At 39.1% G+C, this 19,598-nt stretch overlaps 1 protein-coding gene across 1 annotated transcript; it reads left to right on the forward strand.

Moving 5' to 3' along the window:
- Positions 1 to 1,380: 1,380 nt before the first annotated feature.
- On the forward strand, positions 1,381 to 19,312 carry KLHL31 (kelch like family member 31). Its single transcript, XM_088479673.1, has 3 exons — positions 1,381 to 1,569; positions 11,818 to 13,022; positions 13,382 to 19,312. Exons 2-3 carry the CDS (start codon positions 11,851 to 11,853, stop codon positions 14,112 to 14,114), a joined length of 1,905 nt encoding a protein of 634 aa, XP_088335799.1. The 5' UTR covers positions 1,381 to 1,569; positions 11,818 to 11,850; the 3' UTR covers positions 14,115 to 19,312.
- Positions 19,313 to 19,598: the final 286 nt, after the last annotated feature.

The raw sequence follows: 19,598 nt of genomic DNA on the forward strand, positions 1-19,598 counted from the left end.
TGCGGCAGAAGAGTGCGGGTGGGCGGCATCAGATAAGGCGGCGGTGGGGTAATGGCTGCAGCGCCCCGTGAACACAGGCGTTTTGTGACCACTTTGGGTATGTGTCACAGCTTGCAACTATGAGCCCGTGTGCAAGGAATATGGCTCCAGGCGTCTCTATTCCCACAGTCAATCTGCAGGAATGCAACAATTGAATGATCTGTGACCAATGCTGCGTCTTTTACGCAGTTGCTAGGAAATCTTACGCAGGTGCTTGGCTTTGCAAACCCTCAGGTGGGCATCTCAATAGATCTCTCTCATGTGAGAATCTGCTTGTGTATACTAAAAATCTGTATGTCTGCACGGGTAAGCCTATCTCGCCCACTGTTCTTACATCTGCAGTCGCAGCCATCATCATTAGTACCTGGACTTGCGCCCACCAGTGGCAGCTCGAGAGGTGGGGCTGCAGCGCAGTCCATAATTAAAATAGGGGAGCCACACAAACCGCCATTTCACACTCTGCCAAACATAGATGGCAGGAACTCACTGGCAATTGGTGTGGCTCCCCTATTTTAATTTTGAAATTCAAATAGGGGAGCCACTGGTGCCCACCCTGTACTGGGTACTAATGATCCATCTGAATAAAGTCCTATTTGCATCCGCATACTGCGATCAAGCACTGAACCCAGCATACATGCCCACCACATGCCTATGATGTTCTCATGAGACAGAAGAGCTCACTTGCATGGTCACACCCCCCCTGTTACTGGCCAGAAATTATCATTAGTGAGTTCTGTCGATGGACAGATCAATCCGAATGCACTAGGGCACTCCGTCCATATGCGTATGCCTGATCTGGCACATGCACAGAAGCAGATTTCCTTCTTTGGCGCTTTAAAAGTATGCTGACATCCATGAGATCCATCATTCCAATCTAATTAAGGTCTTATGCAGCTTTAGCAGAATAAAGACTATTCTGAGGCACATAATTGAGTAGGTAACGGACCATTCGGTAGTGAAACAATTAGAAAATTGGTCCCTTTAATGGAATTAGATCACAATTTCAGACCTGCATTCCAATGTTTGATGCCCTCTCATTTAGGGTCAGTCCATTCTATATTAATCAGTATTTTAAAAGTTTCCTACTTTGTATGTCATACACTTCTCCACTCATACTGTACTTCAGCACAATCATTACAATACAGTAATACTATTTGCTTGTTCCTTATACAAACATTGTACAGAAACAAAATGTGTTTCCTAATGTAAGACTTTTTTCAATAACACAAGCATCATAAGGTCTGGGAACCCTCCCTGAAGGTGGTTCTGATTTTGGGGAGGTGGAGTCAGTTTTAAGGATCAAGATGCTCTCAGTTTGGTCTCTTCTCAAAGTGAAAGGAAAGGGTTTAGAGAAGGCTTTCTGGTGACAGGTGGTCAGGTGGCAGCTGTGTGTGGTAGTGTGAGAGACTACTAGCATCGTGCCCTGTGGTAGTGTGAGAGACTACTAGCATCGTGCCCTGTCTGTCTTGAAGTTCTCACTATCTCTTTTTCAACAAGATCACAGTTTGAGACCACATCTGACCTAACAGGGTGAGCTGAGCACAACTATTCAACATTTAGTAGTCATTTCTTTGTCTGTTTTTAGGGTTTCCTTGTAATTTTGTTTTAAGCTAATACTAATAACTAACTGTATGAAACATATGACATTAGACCGTCTGACAATCCCAAAAATTTCTTTGATCATTAACAAATGTTAGCTTGGGAATCTTTACGTTAAATATTAGGTATTGACTATACCTTTGTCTGTGGTTGATTAGTTTCACTATGACTTCTAACAATCCTAATATAAGATATTTATTATACCTTTGTAAGCGCTTACATGTTAAATGTTAGCATTTGCCTGGTTTCAGAAAGTAAAGTCTTTAAAGTCTAGTGGCAAGAAAAGTGTTCTAAAAGGTCATTTATTTCATCAAATTAAAACTGTGTAGGAATTTCTAATTTTTATGATGATTGATTTAATGTTTAATCTTTTTAATGTTTAATCTAAATTAACATTTTCTTCTCTATTCCTTTGATCATAATTTATGTAATCTACTCTTCCTTTCTTAAAGAGTGTCACAAGGAACAGACTAGACTGCAAACTCATTAATGCAATCAGTACTAATACAGCATAACATTGGTCTATGTGACTTCCTGCTGTCTAATTAAAACTGAAAAAATATATAATATTGACTTCTGTTCAGATTTTGTTTTATATCAGTCCAATTTAATTATATAGCACCATTACTCTCTAAAATTATATTAGCAATTTTGTAAACGGTGTCTTCTATCACCAATTGATGAAAAGACTCCCCCTTTGCCTCTGAAATGAAGGAAAATTAAAGGAATGTGTCCCAGTCGAGAGACACTGAGATGGGACCTATTTTTGGATGTTCTCTATCTGAGCACTCTATTCTGCTATTTCTGGAATTGACGCTGATCCCTTGTAACAGATGCATTTAGTGGAATGTAGGGGAGGGAGGGCAGAAGCACAGTTTGAGGAGGTTGGGCAGGACAGCATCGAGCAGCTGATCTGCAGTTTTGGCACGAGTGACACAGATAGTCTGAACGCAATTGACACTACACCCCCCTTTTTTTTCACTCCCTTTTTTACAGCAGTGCATCTAAATGAAGCAAATACCATTCACCTGAGTGTCAGTGCTTATATTTACACTATAGAGGTATTTTCTTTTAAGATATATCTGATCCGAATTGAAAAACACAAATTTAATATACTGGCGATGTTAACAATTAACTTTCCAAGTCACTAGCTCTGTCTTCTAAGTTAGGACACAAACAATTTCCCATTAATATCATTTATTTATATAAATATTAACTAGCTTAGCAGAATTTTTAGATATTATTATTGCAAACAAACTGTTGAAACACAGACTGTGCTTCCATAAAAGCTGACTCAAAGATGACAAGAAGAGACGTTTCCTATAGCAACCAATAAAATGCTAGCTGTCAGTTATCTAGTACATTATATAAATTTATAGCTAAATTCTGATTAATTGTTATGGGCAATGCCTCCACTTTTTGATACATTTTGATAAATTTGATTAACTGATATAGGGAAGAATCATAAAGTAGTGGAGAAGTTACTCTACTCCGCCATTACAGTCCAGGTTTTAAGAATATCCATGCTTGAGCACATGTGGCTTAATTAGTACCTCAGTCAATTTATTTTAACCATCTGGACAAGCAGGGATATCCTTAAAACTTGGACTGTATTTGGCAGATTTTGGGAAACTGCAGTAGTGCAAATGAAGAAACATATTGCTTTAAAGTCATTATTGTCTTGATTTAATTTACTTACAGACATTTTGTAGGACATTTATGCAAATTGTTCCACAGATAACCGTCATAAAAACTTGTGTCTATGGCAACCAATCACATTTTTGCTTTCATCTCCTGAGCTTTACTAGAAAATTATACTTAGGGGGAAATTCAATTCCTCTGGATGTTGGAGAAGTACAATCAGAAGGCTGGCTGGGGGGTCAGAAGGTCAGCGCCTCACAGCCACCAACATTCCAGTGTTCCCTCACACCTCGAAAATTAGCAATGCTGGTGTACTATAATTCTTGGGGATGTAAGCAGCCAAAAATTGTAACTGAAAATTGCATAGAATTTAATTTCCCCCTCAGGATTTGAATTTTTGCTATTGGCATTAAGGGCCTGATTCTGATATATGTACAAATTTGATGGTGGGGCATTTGCGCATGTGCAGAACCCCTGCTGCGCATGTGCAGAACAAGTCCTGTGATCACGATCATAGTGACCACTGAGCCGCAGCCTGAATGACAGGCTGTGGCCGTTTGAGGGCAGGGAAGGGCGACGACCAAGTCCGTTCCACAAAATGGAGGCATGACGCCTCAGTTTTGTGGGAGTGCCAAACCCAAGGTCTGAGTCATTGGACGCAGACTTCCTGAACCTGGCAGAGATGGTTGCAATGGTAATCCGCTCTCAGATCGCAGATGCATGCAGGGGTTTATATTCCCTAGTGCATTTGCATTTTGGTTGGACAATATACGCCTCCTTGCGGCTCTGCAATACCGACCACATCTGAATCAAGTCATTTTCTAGAAATAGATAAAGAAACGGTTTCGAAAACTAACCCTCTTATAACATAACGAAAACTATCCCTCTTATAACATAACGAAAACTATCCCTCTTAGAAATAACATAAAAATCACCCAATTGTCCGTTACAAATATAAAATACAAAGTATATAATTATAGATTGGTTTTACTTCAGTTGATTCCAGCTAAGAGTTAGGAATATTTTTCCTTTAACTTAACTCCATGCTTACTGTCACCTTGTGCTTTCCTGTTCCCTCATAAAGTCATAAAAAACTATGGGCCTGATTCAGAGCCGTTCGCTATTTGCGGTCGTTCGTTTAAAAACAAGGGGTGGCTATTCAAATGATCCGTACGCACATTGCAGTCTGTTCACACCTCTAAGTCTGAACGAGCGAGCAAAACATACGCTCGTTTATTTGTTAAAAACGCCCCCTGGCCGCTCGCACCATACGTCATGTCCGCTATTTATTAGATTAATCGAGTACATCGACCAGCGTATGAACTGCTCGCTATTCTTGTGGTTGGTGTTTGCTACCACAAATTTGCGAGCAGTTCTGGCTCTAAAATAACCAAGTGACGTGGTCACTGACGCTGCTGTTTTAAATATACACACCCATAAAACGCCCGTTTTGACCTTTAAGCACGCCTGCGTTCGGATCTCCACTCCCCATTTTCAAGCACCTTCCCCTGTTACCACCCACATACGCCTCATTCTGTCACTCAAAATAGCAGGCACTCGCTATATAGCGTACAAACGATTTTCGGCCGCACTGACTGGTTCGCGCATGCGTACTAAAAACCGTACGCATGCGCAGATGTGCAAACATCGCTCGGAACGAGCGTACTGCTGCTAACGAGCGGCTCTGAATGAGGGCCAATATTTCTTGTTTGATTACTATATGTTTCTTTTTGTCGAAACTATGAGGATAATGTTAAAAAAAAATTCACTGTGATTGTAATCAATGGTTGTTTGTAAACTTACCTGTTCTGCCAACCCACCCCCACATTTCCCTGGCCCTTTATGTACCCCCTCATGCTTCCCCACTTCTGTCACTGTTTGAGATCTAATAATAAAATCTTATTACATAAAACTCCATGCTTACCGGAATAACAAAGCAGCATTATACAAAGTTGCCCTTTCTCCTTGATGCACAAGGACAGTAACACTACTTCTACCTGGGTTAATACTTAATAGTATCCCTTAATTCTTCTAGATAACAATGTCAGCCTCTGCTACTATTCAGAATACTGTACTGTTAAGATTTATTTAAGAAAATGACTAAAATACAATAAAATTATATTTAATAATAGGATGCTTTGTACTGGTCCCCCAGTGTATTATCATCCATATCCATATAAGAGACGGACACCTGACATTTGTTACATCAAGGTAACCAGGCAACTAGGTAAATCTACATGAATTATAATTTCACTGTGAAATATGTGCTCAGGCATGTACAGTAACTACATAGAGTGATGGAAGGTAACTATTAAAAGGAGATTTGTGTTATTCTGGTTAGAGCGGAGGAGGAGATATTGGACACATTTTAAGTAATCTATTAGTCAAGAACTTATATACTGTAGTAACTCAGATGACAGAACATATATTTGTTTTTTTAAAGTAATTAATGTAATGAATCACACTATACTCAGTGCTGTACATGTTGCAGGTAAAATGTAAAATCCAGGCATTTAATCTATACAAAGCTAAGCAAAACATACACACACCTCCAAATCAGCAGTGGTTGTTCAAAGATTCCTGACATGTCTTTGGGGGGTTCTGTACGGTCATGCACCCGGAGGCTCTGCACGCAGTCTGAGTGGGCTCAAGAAGCAGCAGCTCCAGTGTCTTGAGATTACTTTTGACGGCCCCATCCCATGATCTTTAGTACAGACTGTTTTAATACATTGCTGGATATAGGGCTTGATTCAGAGATGGACATTAATACAATTTTCATGCAGATTGAGCGATTGTTTGCCATCGCGCATGCATATAAGCCGCACTGCGCGTGCGCAGTGATCGCATTGCGATTACGGATGTACAGAGGATCCCATCACAAAGTGACTGACAAGTTGTCAGCATTTGGGGGTGGTTACTGGGAGTGGCCAGACAAACGCAAGCGTTTCTGTACGTTTAAACGCCGTTACATGGGCCTGCATGAGCCAGCCACTGCTATTGCATACACAGCTCTGCGCGTCTGAAGAGATCCAAAGGGGTCTATTTATTAAGCAGTATTAGGAGACAGAGTGAAAAGTGATAAGAAAGTGATAAGGTGCCAGCCAATCAGCTCCCAACTGTCATCTCACAGGCTGTGTTTGAAAAATGACAGTTGGGAGCTGATTGGCTGGCACCTTATCATTTTTTTTATCACATTTCACTCTGTCTCCTAACACTGCTTAGTAAATAGTCACCCAAGGCATAATGGAGGCTATGTGCATGGCCGGTTCTCTCTGTTAGTGAAATGGGCATTTCTGGGTGTCAGCTGGATGGCTACCTTGTGAATGCATGCAAGACGTGCTTTTATGGGATTGTCATAGGAGTCTCGTGAGCATGAAGCAGAGTTCTGTGCTATTATGAGTCATCCACATAACAAAGGGATGTTCGTTTCAGATGGGTCTTTTGCACCCAGCATGGGTTAGGTGTAAGTCCTGATACTAATGATGACAATGCGGCTGTGGGTGGAAAACAGTAGTACAATTACACAAATGCAGCTACTCGTGTTAGTATAATGGTGTAAATCTAGCAGGGCCATAGCTAGGGTAGTGCGGCCGGTGCCATCGCACAGGGCACCACAGGTCAGGGTCGCTGTTTGGGCATGTCAAATTTCTGTTTATTATCATTCTTGCTTGTAGCTTCCTCTTATTTCATCCCCAGACAAATCCCCTGGCCTCTCCTATCTCTTCCCTGGCCCTTCCCCATAAAGCCATGGCCCTTTTTTGGGTGCATTATGTCCCTCTGAAAAATGAGGGGGCGCCAATGCTCTTTCTGGCACGCCCTGTGCCAGAAAGAGCATTGGCACCCCCTCATTTTTCAGAGGGACATAAAGTTTAGTTACAGCTCTGAAATCTAGCTGCTGCAGCCCTCCACACTTGAGGCTGCTTTCCATGCGACTCAGAATGAAGCCCAACATGTATGAATGAGAACCAATTTGTTCACAGTCACTAACGTGTATCAATGTAAACCTGGTTGTACAGGTGACGAACTACACGCAGTGGGCCTGATTCTGAGCATCTATTGGTGGTTGCTCATCTTCAAGTTTATCCAAATAGCGCTACAAGCTCCTTCCCATGTGTACATACGTGTGGCCAAATGTGCAAGGTCTGAGACGCACACCTTTTAGCGCCCAAGCAGGCTGTAATACCAATTGGTGTATCCTTATACACCACCATTGAAATTTGCGCCAGCCCCATGGCAGGTGCTGTTTCTCAGTATGATCATGGCCTCCTCTGCCTGTGTCTGTGAATGCAGCTGCTTGCATTAACATGCCTGTGACCCACTGAATAGACCATATTTGCGTGCACAACTAGCCACCTCCCAGTCACCGCTTAGGAACACCCATCACCTTTCCACAACATTTCTGGTAATAGCACCTCTGTGCGTATACTTTGTGTAACGCGTTCGCTGTAGGAGTTTTCAGACATTTTTGCGCATGCGCACTTGCTATAAATCACTCAACTACATGAATTTTGGGATTGGGCACAGATTGCGTGTGGCTCAGAATCAGGGCCAGTGGGTGGATGATTGTTATATCAACACGGAGAGATACATTATTGATACAGCAAATTATGGAGGAAAGTACTTGTCAGTAGATTTGTTGCAATATCTGCAAAAGGTTATTAATGTTCAACTTCAAAGTAATGTGTATGTCTAGTTGTCTCACGTGGGGTTAGACTTCTTCTGTATAAAGTTATCCCCTTAATATTCATTGCAGGTCACTGTGCATTTCATGTACTGTAATCCAAAATGAAGTAACAAGTGTTCATGTGTAGGGCAATTTGGAGGACAAAATAGATGTTGCTTTGCAGCGAGTTTGAATTCACCACCAAAATTGCCTTCTGTTACCTTTGGTCAGGGACTCAGGTTCTCAAAGTATGATTGCAAAAGTGTGTACTCAAGTAAGAGTCAATTTTCAAGTAACAGATTTGTTTGTTTATTGAATAGAACACCTGGATTTTACACCTAAGCTTGGTACACACTACACCATCTATTGTACGATTTATCATCCCGACACAGATCTGAATGACATATTGTTTGGCTCGTGCAGTGTGTATACCCAATCTGTTGTCCACGACGGTCGTTCTTGTTGTTCTACAGATTGGAACAATGTGGGGAATGATGCAGTGCTGTTCCAACACATAGCGCCATCGTACACTGGATCGTGGAGTGTATACGGTGCACAATGTATCGTTACATAGCACCATTGCTGGGTCACACATCATATAGTGTGTACCCAGCCTTAGTCAGTAACAAATACATTTTAAAGGCACAAATACAGTTACAAATACAAAACAGAAACAAAATCATATTTAATGCTGAAATTGCACTTATTCTAAACTGTGATAGACAGACAGACAGACAGGCAGATAGATAGATAGATAGATAGATAGATAGATAGATAGATAGATAGATAGATAGATAGATAGATAGATAGATTTATGTACAGTACATCTATTACACCACAAACGTACCATAAATAGGAAGCAAAGGCTCATGAATGCAGCTAACTCTGTTGTCACACACCTACTTTAGCTGCCAAATGACTGATAGTCAGCTTTGTTCATTTCCCATGAGATACATGGGATCAATTCTTCATGAATAAGATTCATTACAAAATACACTGTGAGTTTAAGCACTGAAGTGAATGTTTGTTTATATTTCTTTGATGGGAGTCAAGTTCAGTAAATCAATTGATAAGGCACTGGTTCCAATTTGTAACTTCCGCAGTCACAATCACTGTATACATAGTGGCATTTATAGAGGTGCAGATTTCCCTTTGCCACATATTTACAATTTGTAGCTGTGCAGCAATGTAGTCTTACCAAATAGGTCCGGAAATGCTTCTGTTCTTTATGAGCACAGTGCAAAGGTCAGCACGCCCCATTCCATGGTTTTACAAATCATAAACTTGGAACAGTTCTTTTGCATTTAATGTATTATATTGCTTTTCATCAAGAGTACATGGTTAAATGTAATATCTTACTGTTTTGTATATGCTGACCTCATTCACAGTTATAGATGTATTCATGTGTGTTTTACATTCCCTGCTGTGGCATATAAATGGTAATATTATATGGTAGCGGACAGCTGGGGTTTAAGCTGCTTCAACTCTTGCTGATGCTGCATTCATGAATATAAAAGTGTTCAAGACACCCCTTAATGAAATCCAATGTCAGGCCTCCTCATGTTCTATAGTAGGTTTGTAATATACTCATTATACATTTATAGGACCTCTGCCACCAATAATAATGTAACTTTTACCATTCGCAATATGCTATTTTATTGGTTTATGCATTCATGAATGAGTTTACATGTCATGATTACTTTAGTCTTCCACACTTTCAAGCTTTATTCTGCAAACCATCTCAGGTTTGCTGACCCATCTTACCAAACCAGGTATCCTTATGGTTTGGCCATAAGGATAAGGAGAAAGTGGCGCTGCTGGTCACATGAGCATGGTCTACTTACTACTCATCTCCGTGATGCCAGCCAGGAACCTTTAAGCTAGTAAGGAGACCATGGTGTATGCTGTATGCAGAAACCATATGAGTTGCATGGAGCTAGAAGATGCCGACGATATTGCTGCTAATTTATAAGGGCATTTCTTTTAAAGACACAATCAATCTGGTTACACCTTTTAAAGAATTGCTGCTTTAAATCTAATGGATAAATTGTTGTATCTTGAACCTGCCTTCAACTTGCAGGATATTACATATACCCCTATGCCTCCAGGGACATATCAAGAGCCCCCGGGCTGTTCTCCAAACTAGACACCCTTAATTCACTATCATCCATTATGTTTTTAAATATTTCCAATCAGTGTCGGACTGGGGCATAAAGGGCCCACCGGAGGAATGCAGTAGTAGGGGCCCATGCATAAGGGGTGTGGTCCTCCACCACAGTTGCTTGCCTAACCATTAGGCAAATATTGGTGTAGTTTCTATTATAGAAAACCAAGAACCAATGTTTTTAAGTGGTCCTGCTCCACAAGGTAACGGACCCTCCAAAAGAGTAACAGCGTTCAATTCAATGCACAGTTTGGAACATGACCCCTAGAGGAGGGGGTGGGGCCCTCAGGCAGTGGAGCCCACCGGGGATTTCCCCTGTACCCCTGTGGGCCAGTCCGACCCTGTTTCCAATTAAATCATGATAATAATCTTTGAACCATCACACAATGTGCCTGTTAAAAGCATAAAGTGAAAAAATAAAAAAAAGTTAGGCATTCCAAGAACAAGTAACTAAAAAGTGATGGTGACTGGTTCACTTTAAGTTTAGTGACATAGACATTAAAAAAGAGCTTTTAAAGTGGGCTCTAAAAATATAGCATATATATTTATATATATATATATATATATATATATATACACACTACCTCCACCTCTGATACCTCTTCACACACTCTGTAAACCACACCACATTTTCCTCTTCCCCATGTTCCTACATCCAAAGCAAGAGAGCGCACCTAACTATTTATATTTGATACCTGACAGGATCAGGTACTCCTGCAGTACAGTGCTGCACTCCACCTTCTCACCCCCATCCACACACACAGCAGATTTCCCCCCCACCACGTTCCAGAAGCGCGGCTCATATATTATTTTTTCACATCCCTTGCAATGCAACATGATTTGTTTACTACTTTTTTGATTTGCACCTAGCATTGTATCAGGCCCAATGTGTAAGCACAGAAGAATCTTGATGTTGGAATTATTCAGTCCAAACTATCATTTAAACCGGTAAGTTTACCCAGTAAGCTTTCCCATCTAATATGGGGCCCCATGTAACAGCAAAGGTTAATATCAGCTGCATTTTTCATTTAGTATCACAGTGATACAAAAGAAAATTCCACTGGTATTCATCAATACACACCCCTCTGGCGAGGTCCAACAAAGTCCTCCTCGTAGGAGAGGTCCATCGCTCAGCTGCCTCATGCTGCCAACAACGGCCTTCTGTGTAATGCAAATGCACGACGTTCTGCCTGCGCATGCACATGGCACTGTATCCCAGCAAAGACCCGGCAGTGCCTGGAAGGCTTCGCTGGGTCCCCATTGGCGGCTATGGTGACCGTATCGCAATGCAGTGACAAACAGCGGTAATCTTAAGATTACCGCTGTTTGTTGAATACAGAAAGGATGACATAACCCCTTTAGCTAAAGGGGTTATGCTCCGTTGTTAAATGTGGCCCATGATTCTAACTAAAACACAGTGCTGAAGAAAAAATAAGAACATCACTGAAATATGATTTTAATAATTTTTTTTTATTCTAATAATTGTTTTAAAACAAGTGGCTATGTAGTTGATCATTTACTGAGCGATATTCTCAGAATAAACATGCCTAACCTATATTAGGTTATTATACATTGATGTCATTATATGAAATACTATTCAGTATATTAGTTCAATGTTTTGCTCATTTAGATTGTGACAGTAATGGTTTTGGTTAATTGATAATTAAGTTTAATTGATATTAATACCTAATCTGTTTATGTTACTTTACAGAACGGTCTTGGCTGTGATTTTGGTATTGCAGTCATGGCACCAAAGAAGAAGAATGTGAAGAAAAGCAAGTCAGAAATCAATGAAATGACCATCATTGTAGAAGATAGCCCTCTCAGCAAACTCAATGGGATCAGTGGCTTGATTGATGGAGGAAATGGATTTAGTTACATTTCCACAGAGGTATCTGACTCCTCATATGGCACCAACCTCATGGAGGGGCTGAGCAGAATGAGACAAGACAGCTTCCTGTGTGACCTCACCATCGGTACCAAGACAAAGTCATTCATGACTCACAAGGTTGTGATGGCGTCTTGCAGTGAGTACTTCTACAACATCCTGAAGAAAGATCCCACCACTCAACGAGTTGATCTCAACGATGCATCTCCTTTAGGTCTAGCTACTGTAATAACCTATGCGTACACTGGCAAACTCACTCTCTCTTTGTACACAATCGGCAGCACCTTATCTTCAGCCATCTACTTGCAGATTGAGACCCTTGTAAACATGTGCTGTGACTTTTTAATGCAAGAAATCAATGTTGAAAACTGCATGTATGTGGCTAATATTGCAGAAACCTATGGACTTAAAAGCACAAAAGAAGCTGCACAAAAATTCATCAGGGACAACATCATTGAGTTTTCGGAAACCGACCAGTTCCTAAAGCTAACTTTTGATCAAATAAATGAACTCCTTATAGATGATGACTTGCAGTTACCTTCTGAAATCGTTGCTTTCCAGATTTCCATGAAATGGTTAGATTATGATGAAAAGAGAATAAAGTATGCCTCCGGCCTCTTGGGCAATATTAGATTTGGCACTATCTCAGCACCAGACCTGGTCAACTATGTCCAGTCCGTGCCCAGAATGATGCAGGATACAGACTGCCATAGGCTTCTAGTTGAAGCCATGAATTATCACTTGCTCCCATATAATCAGAACACCCTGCAATCGAGAAGAACAAAAATCCGTGGAGGCACAAGGGTCCTCGTAACTGTTGGGGGCCGTCCTGCATTGACTGAAAAATCTCTCAGCAGAGAGATATTGTACAGAGATCCTGACAATGGATGGAAAAGATTAGCTGAGCTGCCAGCCAAGAGTTTTAATCAATGCGTCACAGTGATGGATGGCTTTCTTTACATTGCGGGTGGTGAAGACCAGAATGATGCCAGGAACCAAGCAAAGCATGCAGTCAGCAATTTCTGCAGGTACCTGTACCTTCTAATATGAAAACATTGTTACAGCAGAGGACTTACAATATATGTTGTCTTGCTTTGTTTCTTTGTTTCTACTTAAAAGTATTTTTTTATGTATTACTAGTATATAACCTAGCCAAGAGTTTCTAGTATTAGAACATTGTTAAAATGACAGCTGTCACAACTTATTCTCACACCTCTGTCTGTGCTCTCATCACAGTCCACTCACAGTTTGATAAATCACAAGATTGAGTACAATATGTCCAGTTTTCCTACTTGCATGTACAGTATTACTGATATATTTGATGTGCTATAAATGTTTACTTCTTACATTAGTTGGTTTTCTTATATTGTATTTTTTTCATTTTTAGGTATGACCCTCGATTCAACACATGGATTCACCTTGCAAACATGAACCAGAAACGTACCCACTTTAGCCTGAATGTTTTCAGTGGCCTCCTTTATGCAATTGGTGGTCGCAATTCTGAAGGGTGCCTAGCGTCAGTTGAGTGTTATGTGCCTTCAACTAACCAGTGGCAAATGAAAGCACCACTGGAGGTTGCAAGGTGCTGCCATTCCAGCTCAGTTATTGATGGTAAGATCTTGGTTATAGGTGGATACATAAATAATGCATACTCACGCTCTGCGTGTATATATGACCCATCTATTGATAGCTGGCAAGATAGAGCGAGTCTCAGCACACCCAGGGGATGGCACTGTTCTGTTACGCTTGGCGATCGAGTGTACGTCATGGGTGGTAGTCAACTTGGTGGCCGTGGTGAGAGGGTTGATGTCCTCCCAGTTGAATGCTTTAACCCTTACACTGGCCAGTGGAGCTACGTTGCTCCTCTTCAGAATGGAGTGAGCACAGCAGGTGCTTCTACACTTAATGGCAAAATTTACTTAGTAGGTGGTTGGAATGAAGTAGAAAAGAAATACAAGAAGTGCATTCAGAGCTACAACCCTGATCTTAATGAATGGACTGAAGAAGATGAATTACCTGAGGCAACTGTAGGAGTATCTTGCTGTACGATCACCATGCCCAATTTTAAAACACGGGAATCCAGAGCAAGCTCAGCGTCCTCAGTACCAGTCAGTATATAAATGCTTACGATTGATACAATGCAAACAAAATATAACCAAAGCACCACAACTATAGCACATTCACTTCTCAGACACAAGGCCAATATTACAAAAAAAATGATAAAACTGTTATAACTATGTTAATTTAAGAATTGTCTTAGCCCATCCATTTTTTTATTACTTGGTGCCAGCAGTGTCACAGAGAAAATTATAATTTGTTTGTATTTGCTAGTGGCAAGAATTATAACGAGAACCATATATCAATTACAACATAAAATATTGCTTTGGAAATTATAGGTTTGTATTAAGAAATAAGAATATGCAATGGAATAAATTAAAGCCAGACCTATAATTCATGAAAATGAAAACTGCCAGTGGAGGCAACATTATATTAAGGTTATGTACGTTCAGTTTGGTGCATGAAAAGTGATTGTTCTTACTGTACAATAGTAATGTTAGCTATTTATTTAAAATGTATGCTGTGAATGTTATATGGATGAATTTACTTGTTAAAAATTACTTTCATTTATAAAGTATTCATTTGTAATGGTTTGTGGCTTGGTTAACAATTAAATTGTTCAATGTACAATACTGTTTAAAGCTGCATTATCACATAGGAAATAGATGTCCTAAGATGGCGTCTACTCCTATCCAGAGTCCTGAGGTTGTTCCATACAGATGTTTTTAATGAGGCTTCTCTGCTTCTCTCACAGCACTGTCAGTGTTGGGGGCAGGGGCAGAAAAACCAATAACAAGAGGGGACGCCACCTAAGGCAAATTTTCCTAGGTGGTAGAGCAGCTTTAAAATGTGTATTTTTAGTTAAACAATTCCAGCATAATAACATTGTAAATAAAAACACCCTTAACTTTTTTAATGTTATTTAATACTAGGATGAACCAATAATAATCTGATTTAGATACCAAAAACAAAACTGTAACAGAACTGGCATGTAATTTCATCACATTTGACTAGTAAATCCATATTTTTCAAGTTGGTTACCCAGCGGATTTTATTCTTATGGTTAGGGACTGTTCCTTTAATTTCAAAGCTTCTAGACCTGTTAAAGGAAGTTCCTATGTGCATCAATGGATAATATCCAGCTGATGAAATTGATTATTGCAACTTAAATAACTCCAGTATCTATGAATTATTAGCAGAAACAGCTGTTTTATATAGATTACTTTTTACACTTTTGGCTCAATGGTAAATAAAGTTATAACGGGTAGCACTATCTTTTTCATATCAAAGAAGCAACCAATGATTTCTAAAGCAATATAATGTTTGGAATTCAAAAAGGCAATCATAATGTTTTTGACAGGTGTACTAACATTCGCAAGGAAATACTGAGGTGTAAATGTAATAGCCAAGTATCAGCACCTGCGAGTTTCCAGTGACTTAGTTGCTAGATTTAAAGCGGCAATAATTTAAAAGGCAAAAACAGATTGTTTTTGCCTTTTATATGATTGTCGCTTTAAATCTAGTGGCTAAACTGGCAAAAATGTGTGTGTGCCCTCAACTAGCAGGCTCTTACATCTACCCTTGAGTGTTTATATTGCATCATATTTAAACCAAATATAAGTGAATTTTAGTGATAAAAAAAGTGAAATTAAGGGGTCTATTTGTCAAAGGTCAAACAACCCTATAGCCAGCAAAAATAGTGCTTCAACTTATATATCAACTGCTATTTTCATCAGCAATAGTTTCTCCATGTTAAACATGGTGATAGCTATTTAAGTAGGATTCAATTAACATGCATTTCTATGTGTAAAAATTTAAATATATATATATATTTTTAAATATTTTTTAATAATATATTTATTTATTTTGACCACTAAGTGGAGCTGAAAGCCAAAGTCTGGGCTTTCAGATCCATTACACATGTGGGAACTAGCTAGCTGGGTCACGAATATGCATATTCCTTGGCCATGTAAAGAATTAAATAAACCCTTACCTCTCTGGGCCAGTATTGTACAGCTGGCGCGGATATATTTTACTGATAAATTGTGCAATAGAAAATAAATAGGCCCCTTAAGTCATGTCTGTATGTTATTACAAGTGTTGATGATATCACGTAAAGATGTAATATAGCACAAAATTGGTGTTAACATGTTCACATATGGTACATTGCAAATAGAAACAGCATCAAATAACCTATTGCTATGAGGATAGTGGATTCTTGGGGTTTACTAATTTGACATAAAATTTCAACTACTATTCTATTATTTTTACAGAAATTTGGCCTTGTCTGATGTAGTTTAACAACCTATTTATTTAAGCTACTGCACATATTACCAAAATTATCCCAAAACAATGTGAATGCTATCTTGTTATTATTATAATAGTGCCAAACCATGAAGGGCTCTAAATCCACATAGATTCATTTGAAGCTGTATTGCCAAGGTAACCTTTTAAGGCTACATGTACTAAATGGCACTTCTCATAGCCATTGTATTTTAAGTGGTTTCAGCAGCTGGATTTAAAGGGGCAATAATTTGTAATACTGGATCTGATTTAATATTATTGCCCCTCTAAATCCAAAGGCCGAAACCACCAAAGGTGCGGTGGCCTTGATCATCACCGCTTTGTAAATGTAGCCCTTTGTCATATGGTATTTTTCTTTAATTCCCTATTCATGTACAGAATGTTGGATAAGAAGGTTGGGAATGTAGTGACTGCCCTAGATGAATGTTCCTATACTGAACAATTGTGGCTATTTAAGAGACATGAATTGTTAGAAAGATTAGGGAAATGCTGAGCGAAGCTTAATAGTATGTCCAGTGATTGTTATGTAAAAAGAAAAGAACCCTGTCCACACATAAAGTTGCCATTGGATCCATTTAAGAATCAGACACATAGAAGACACATGCCACATAGATGCAGTACAGATATGTATTGCATGTCTGCAGTTGATATGTCAGATTTCTTACAATGGAGCAATGCTACGTGTGTGGTTAGTGACATAGAATAATGTGATACACATTTGTTAGTAATTGTTTTGTGGTCACATTCATTGATTGGGAGTTAAAGAAGCAAGCTTTGCAATATTCACAAGTCCCCATCCTCAGGTTTATTCCACACTGGGGAATCAGTTATTGACTCTGAGACCTGAGATGTTTACATTTTTATCACTGTTTAGAATAGATGGTCATACACTGGTCATTTTGGCAACTGAAGCCAAACGTCAAACTGAATTTGCCATATACAGTACATAAGTAGATGAATATGGTCAATTACATAAGCATGATTCGACTATCACTGCAAAGCCAGTCGGACAAAGCCATCACCTAACCACACCTACTAGCATATGCTTTGAAATTGGTGGTCTTTTGTACCCATATCTGCAATGGTCTACTTGACTCCCCAATTCAAAGCATATGTTTAAAACATGTATCTGTATGGGCTTTAAATTCCCTCAATACTTACTTTAGATGGGATGTAGTTATGAGAGTCTCAATCCCGACAGTGTCATCCCAGCAAGGGATTTAACATAGGCGTCCATCAAATAAGTGCAAATAATTCCTGATCTGATAGCCAGTGTTTCAGAAGGGCTCTTACTTGCTTGTTTATATGACATAACAGGTGGGATTATAGAGTGCCCTACGTTTTGGCGGGGCTCCTCACCCTTCTGTACATAGGATGTCTGAAGGTTTGTTTCCCAATCTGGAATTATTAACATTTGTCCTGGACAGGATCTAAAATTTGTTTATTTTCCTTCACTATAAACTTCCAAATTACCATACCAAGTAGAAATAATTTAGGTTTCCAGTCAATGTAGAACCTAAAATAAATCGTGCGGTGATCAGGTTATATATGGCCCAAATCACATACTGTAGGTTTAACAGCTTTTTTTTTATTTCACATTATGGAAACCCTCATAAAGAGCTACAATTGCAAGTGATTTGATTGAATCTATGAATTCACTTAAGGCTCTTGCGATCTATGCACTGATTTTTCTTTATTAAGTTTTCCCACAACAATTTCTTCATTTTCCAGCTTCCTACAACTTGCGAAAAGATTACCTTAGTAGATTCAAAGAGAGGTAACACACAAGTTACATTAGTGCATGACATCTATGCTACAGGAACAAACCACCAAATAATTACATATCAGTCCTAGAAAAGACAGAGTCATACTGAACAAGCAAATTGTAAAGTTTGAGATTAGCCTCATGATACTACAGTCACATTTATGGCTATTTCTTTATTACCATTTATGACACAGTAGATAATGATAGTCATTATATGATGTTCTGTGTTGGATAATACCTGTCTTCAAGGGTTACCATGTATAACTCTCAAAAAATCAATTGTTTTAGAGTACCTGTGAGTATTTAATAGCAATAACCACAAGGGAACACAAATCTTTATATTCTTTACTAAAATGTAAAAACTTTTTTTTAATGAATGGTATTATTTTTAGCTTGACAATAGAAAATATCATTGTAATTACCCAATATATAATTTTACTGTAGCAGGCTCCCAGAAACACAATTCGGTACAAATTATATAGAAAGGCATCATATGGTGAAGAATAACCCCACAGCACATTGCTGTCAACCAGTAAAAAAGAACTAACAGAACTAACTCTATTTCTGTTATGGAGCATGCATGCAGGCTCTAGCTGTCAGGGACTGCTGGTTTTTGTAGTGTCACTTTGGAGTTTTCAGGGCTACCTCCAGGTAAGTTTGTTCTAAATTTAAAAATGTGACCCAATGTTGGGAAAATATGTGCGCCAAAGTAGGGACTCAGAGAGTTTAGAGGTAGAACTACTGATAGGCCGAAGTGATGTGAATTGGAAGGCACTTCATTACATAACTGCAAATGTGTGAAACACCTGCATTTTAATTAGATATAGAAGGAAGTTTAACTGGATTTTTTGCCAACTGACAGTAGTGTGCTGGGGCTTTGTGTCTTTTATACGGAGTGGGCTGTTTCTGCAAAACTGAAATTGATCAAATGTATGGAAAGGTGCTACATGTATATGTTCTCACAAAATTAAACAGTATATTTATACCCGATATTTTTCATTGACTGTGATACACAAAGTTGTTAAAATACATAAAAATTTGGTATAATGTATTATTTCATAATTAGTTATATAGTAGGTAACTTTTCCATGAAAAATATTACTCGGGCAAATAAAAATTTTCAGATACAGATATATGTGTGTGTGCGCACATTTTATTTACTCATTGTATTAAAGGAGAGCTTGTACAACTGATAGCTGTGTTTTTAAATGCAAACAATTCTATTAATATTAGTAGGTGATGTACCCGGTTTCACCCGGATAGACCTTAGATAGTTATTGTTTCCATTTCTATCTGACCACTCCAGTAACACATTAATCCTTCATCTCTATGGTAATACATCCCCTCCCTCACTGCTATAGTAAGACATTACCCTCCCTCACCTGTGTACTAACACATTTCACTCCCTCACCTCTGTAATAACACATTATCCTACCTCACCTCTGTAGTAACACATTTCCCTCCCTTACCTGTGTAG

This window comes from Taudactylus pleione, unplaced genomic scaffold, assembly GCF_031769625.1.
Source record: "Taudactylus pleione unplaced genomic scaffold, aTauple2 ptg000244l, whole genome shotgun sequence".
NCBI classification, from domain to species: domain Eukaryota; kingdom Metazoa; phylum Chordata; class Amphibia; order Anura; family Myobatrachidae; genus Taudactylus; species Taudactylus pleione.

Bases quoted from the DNA above. Each gene is read 5' to 3' on its own strand.
- KLHL31 (XM_088479673.1), top strand. From the start codon at position 11,851: ATGGCACCAAAGAAGAAGAATGTGAAGAAAAGCAAGTCAGAAATCAAT. The intron at 13,023-13,381 runs GTACCTGTACCT...TTTCATTTTTAG, and splicing joins GCAGTCAGCAATTTCTGCAG to GTATGACCCTCGATTCAACA.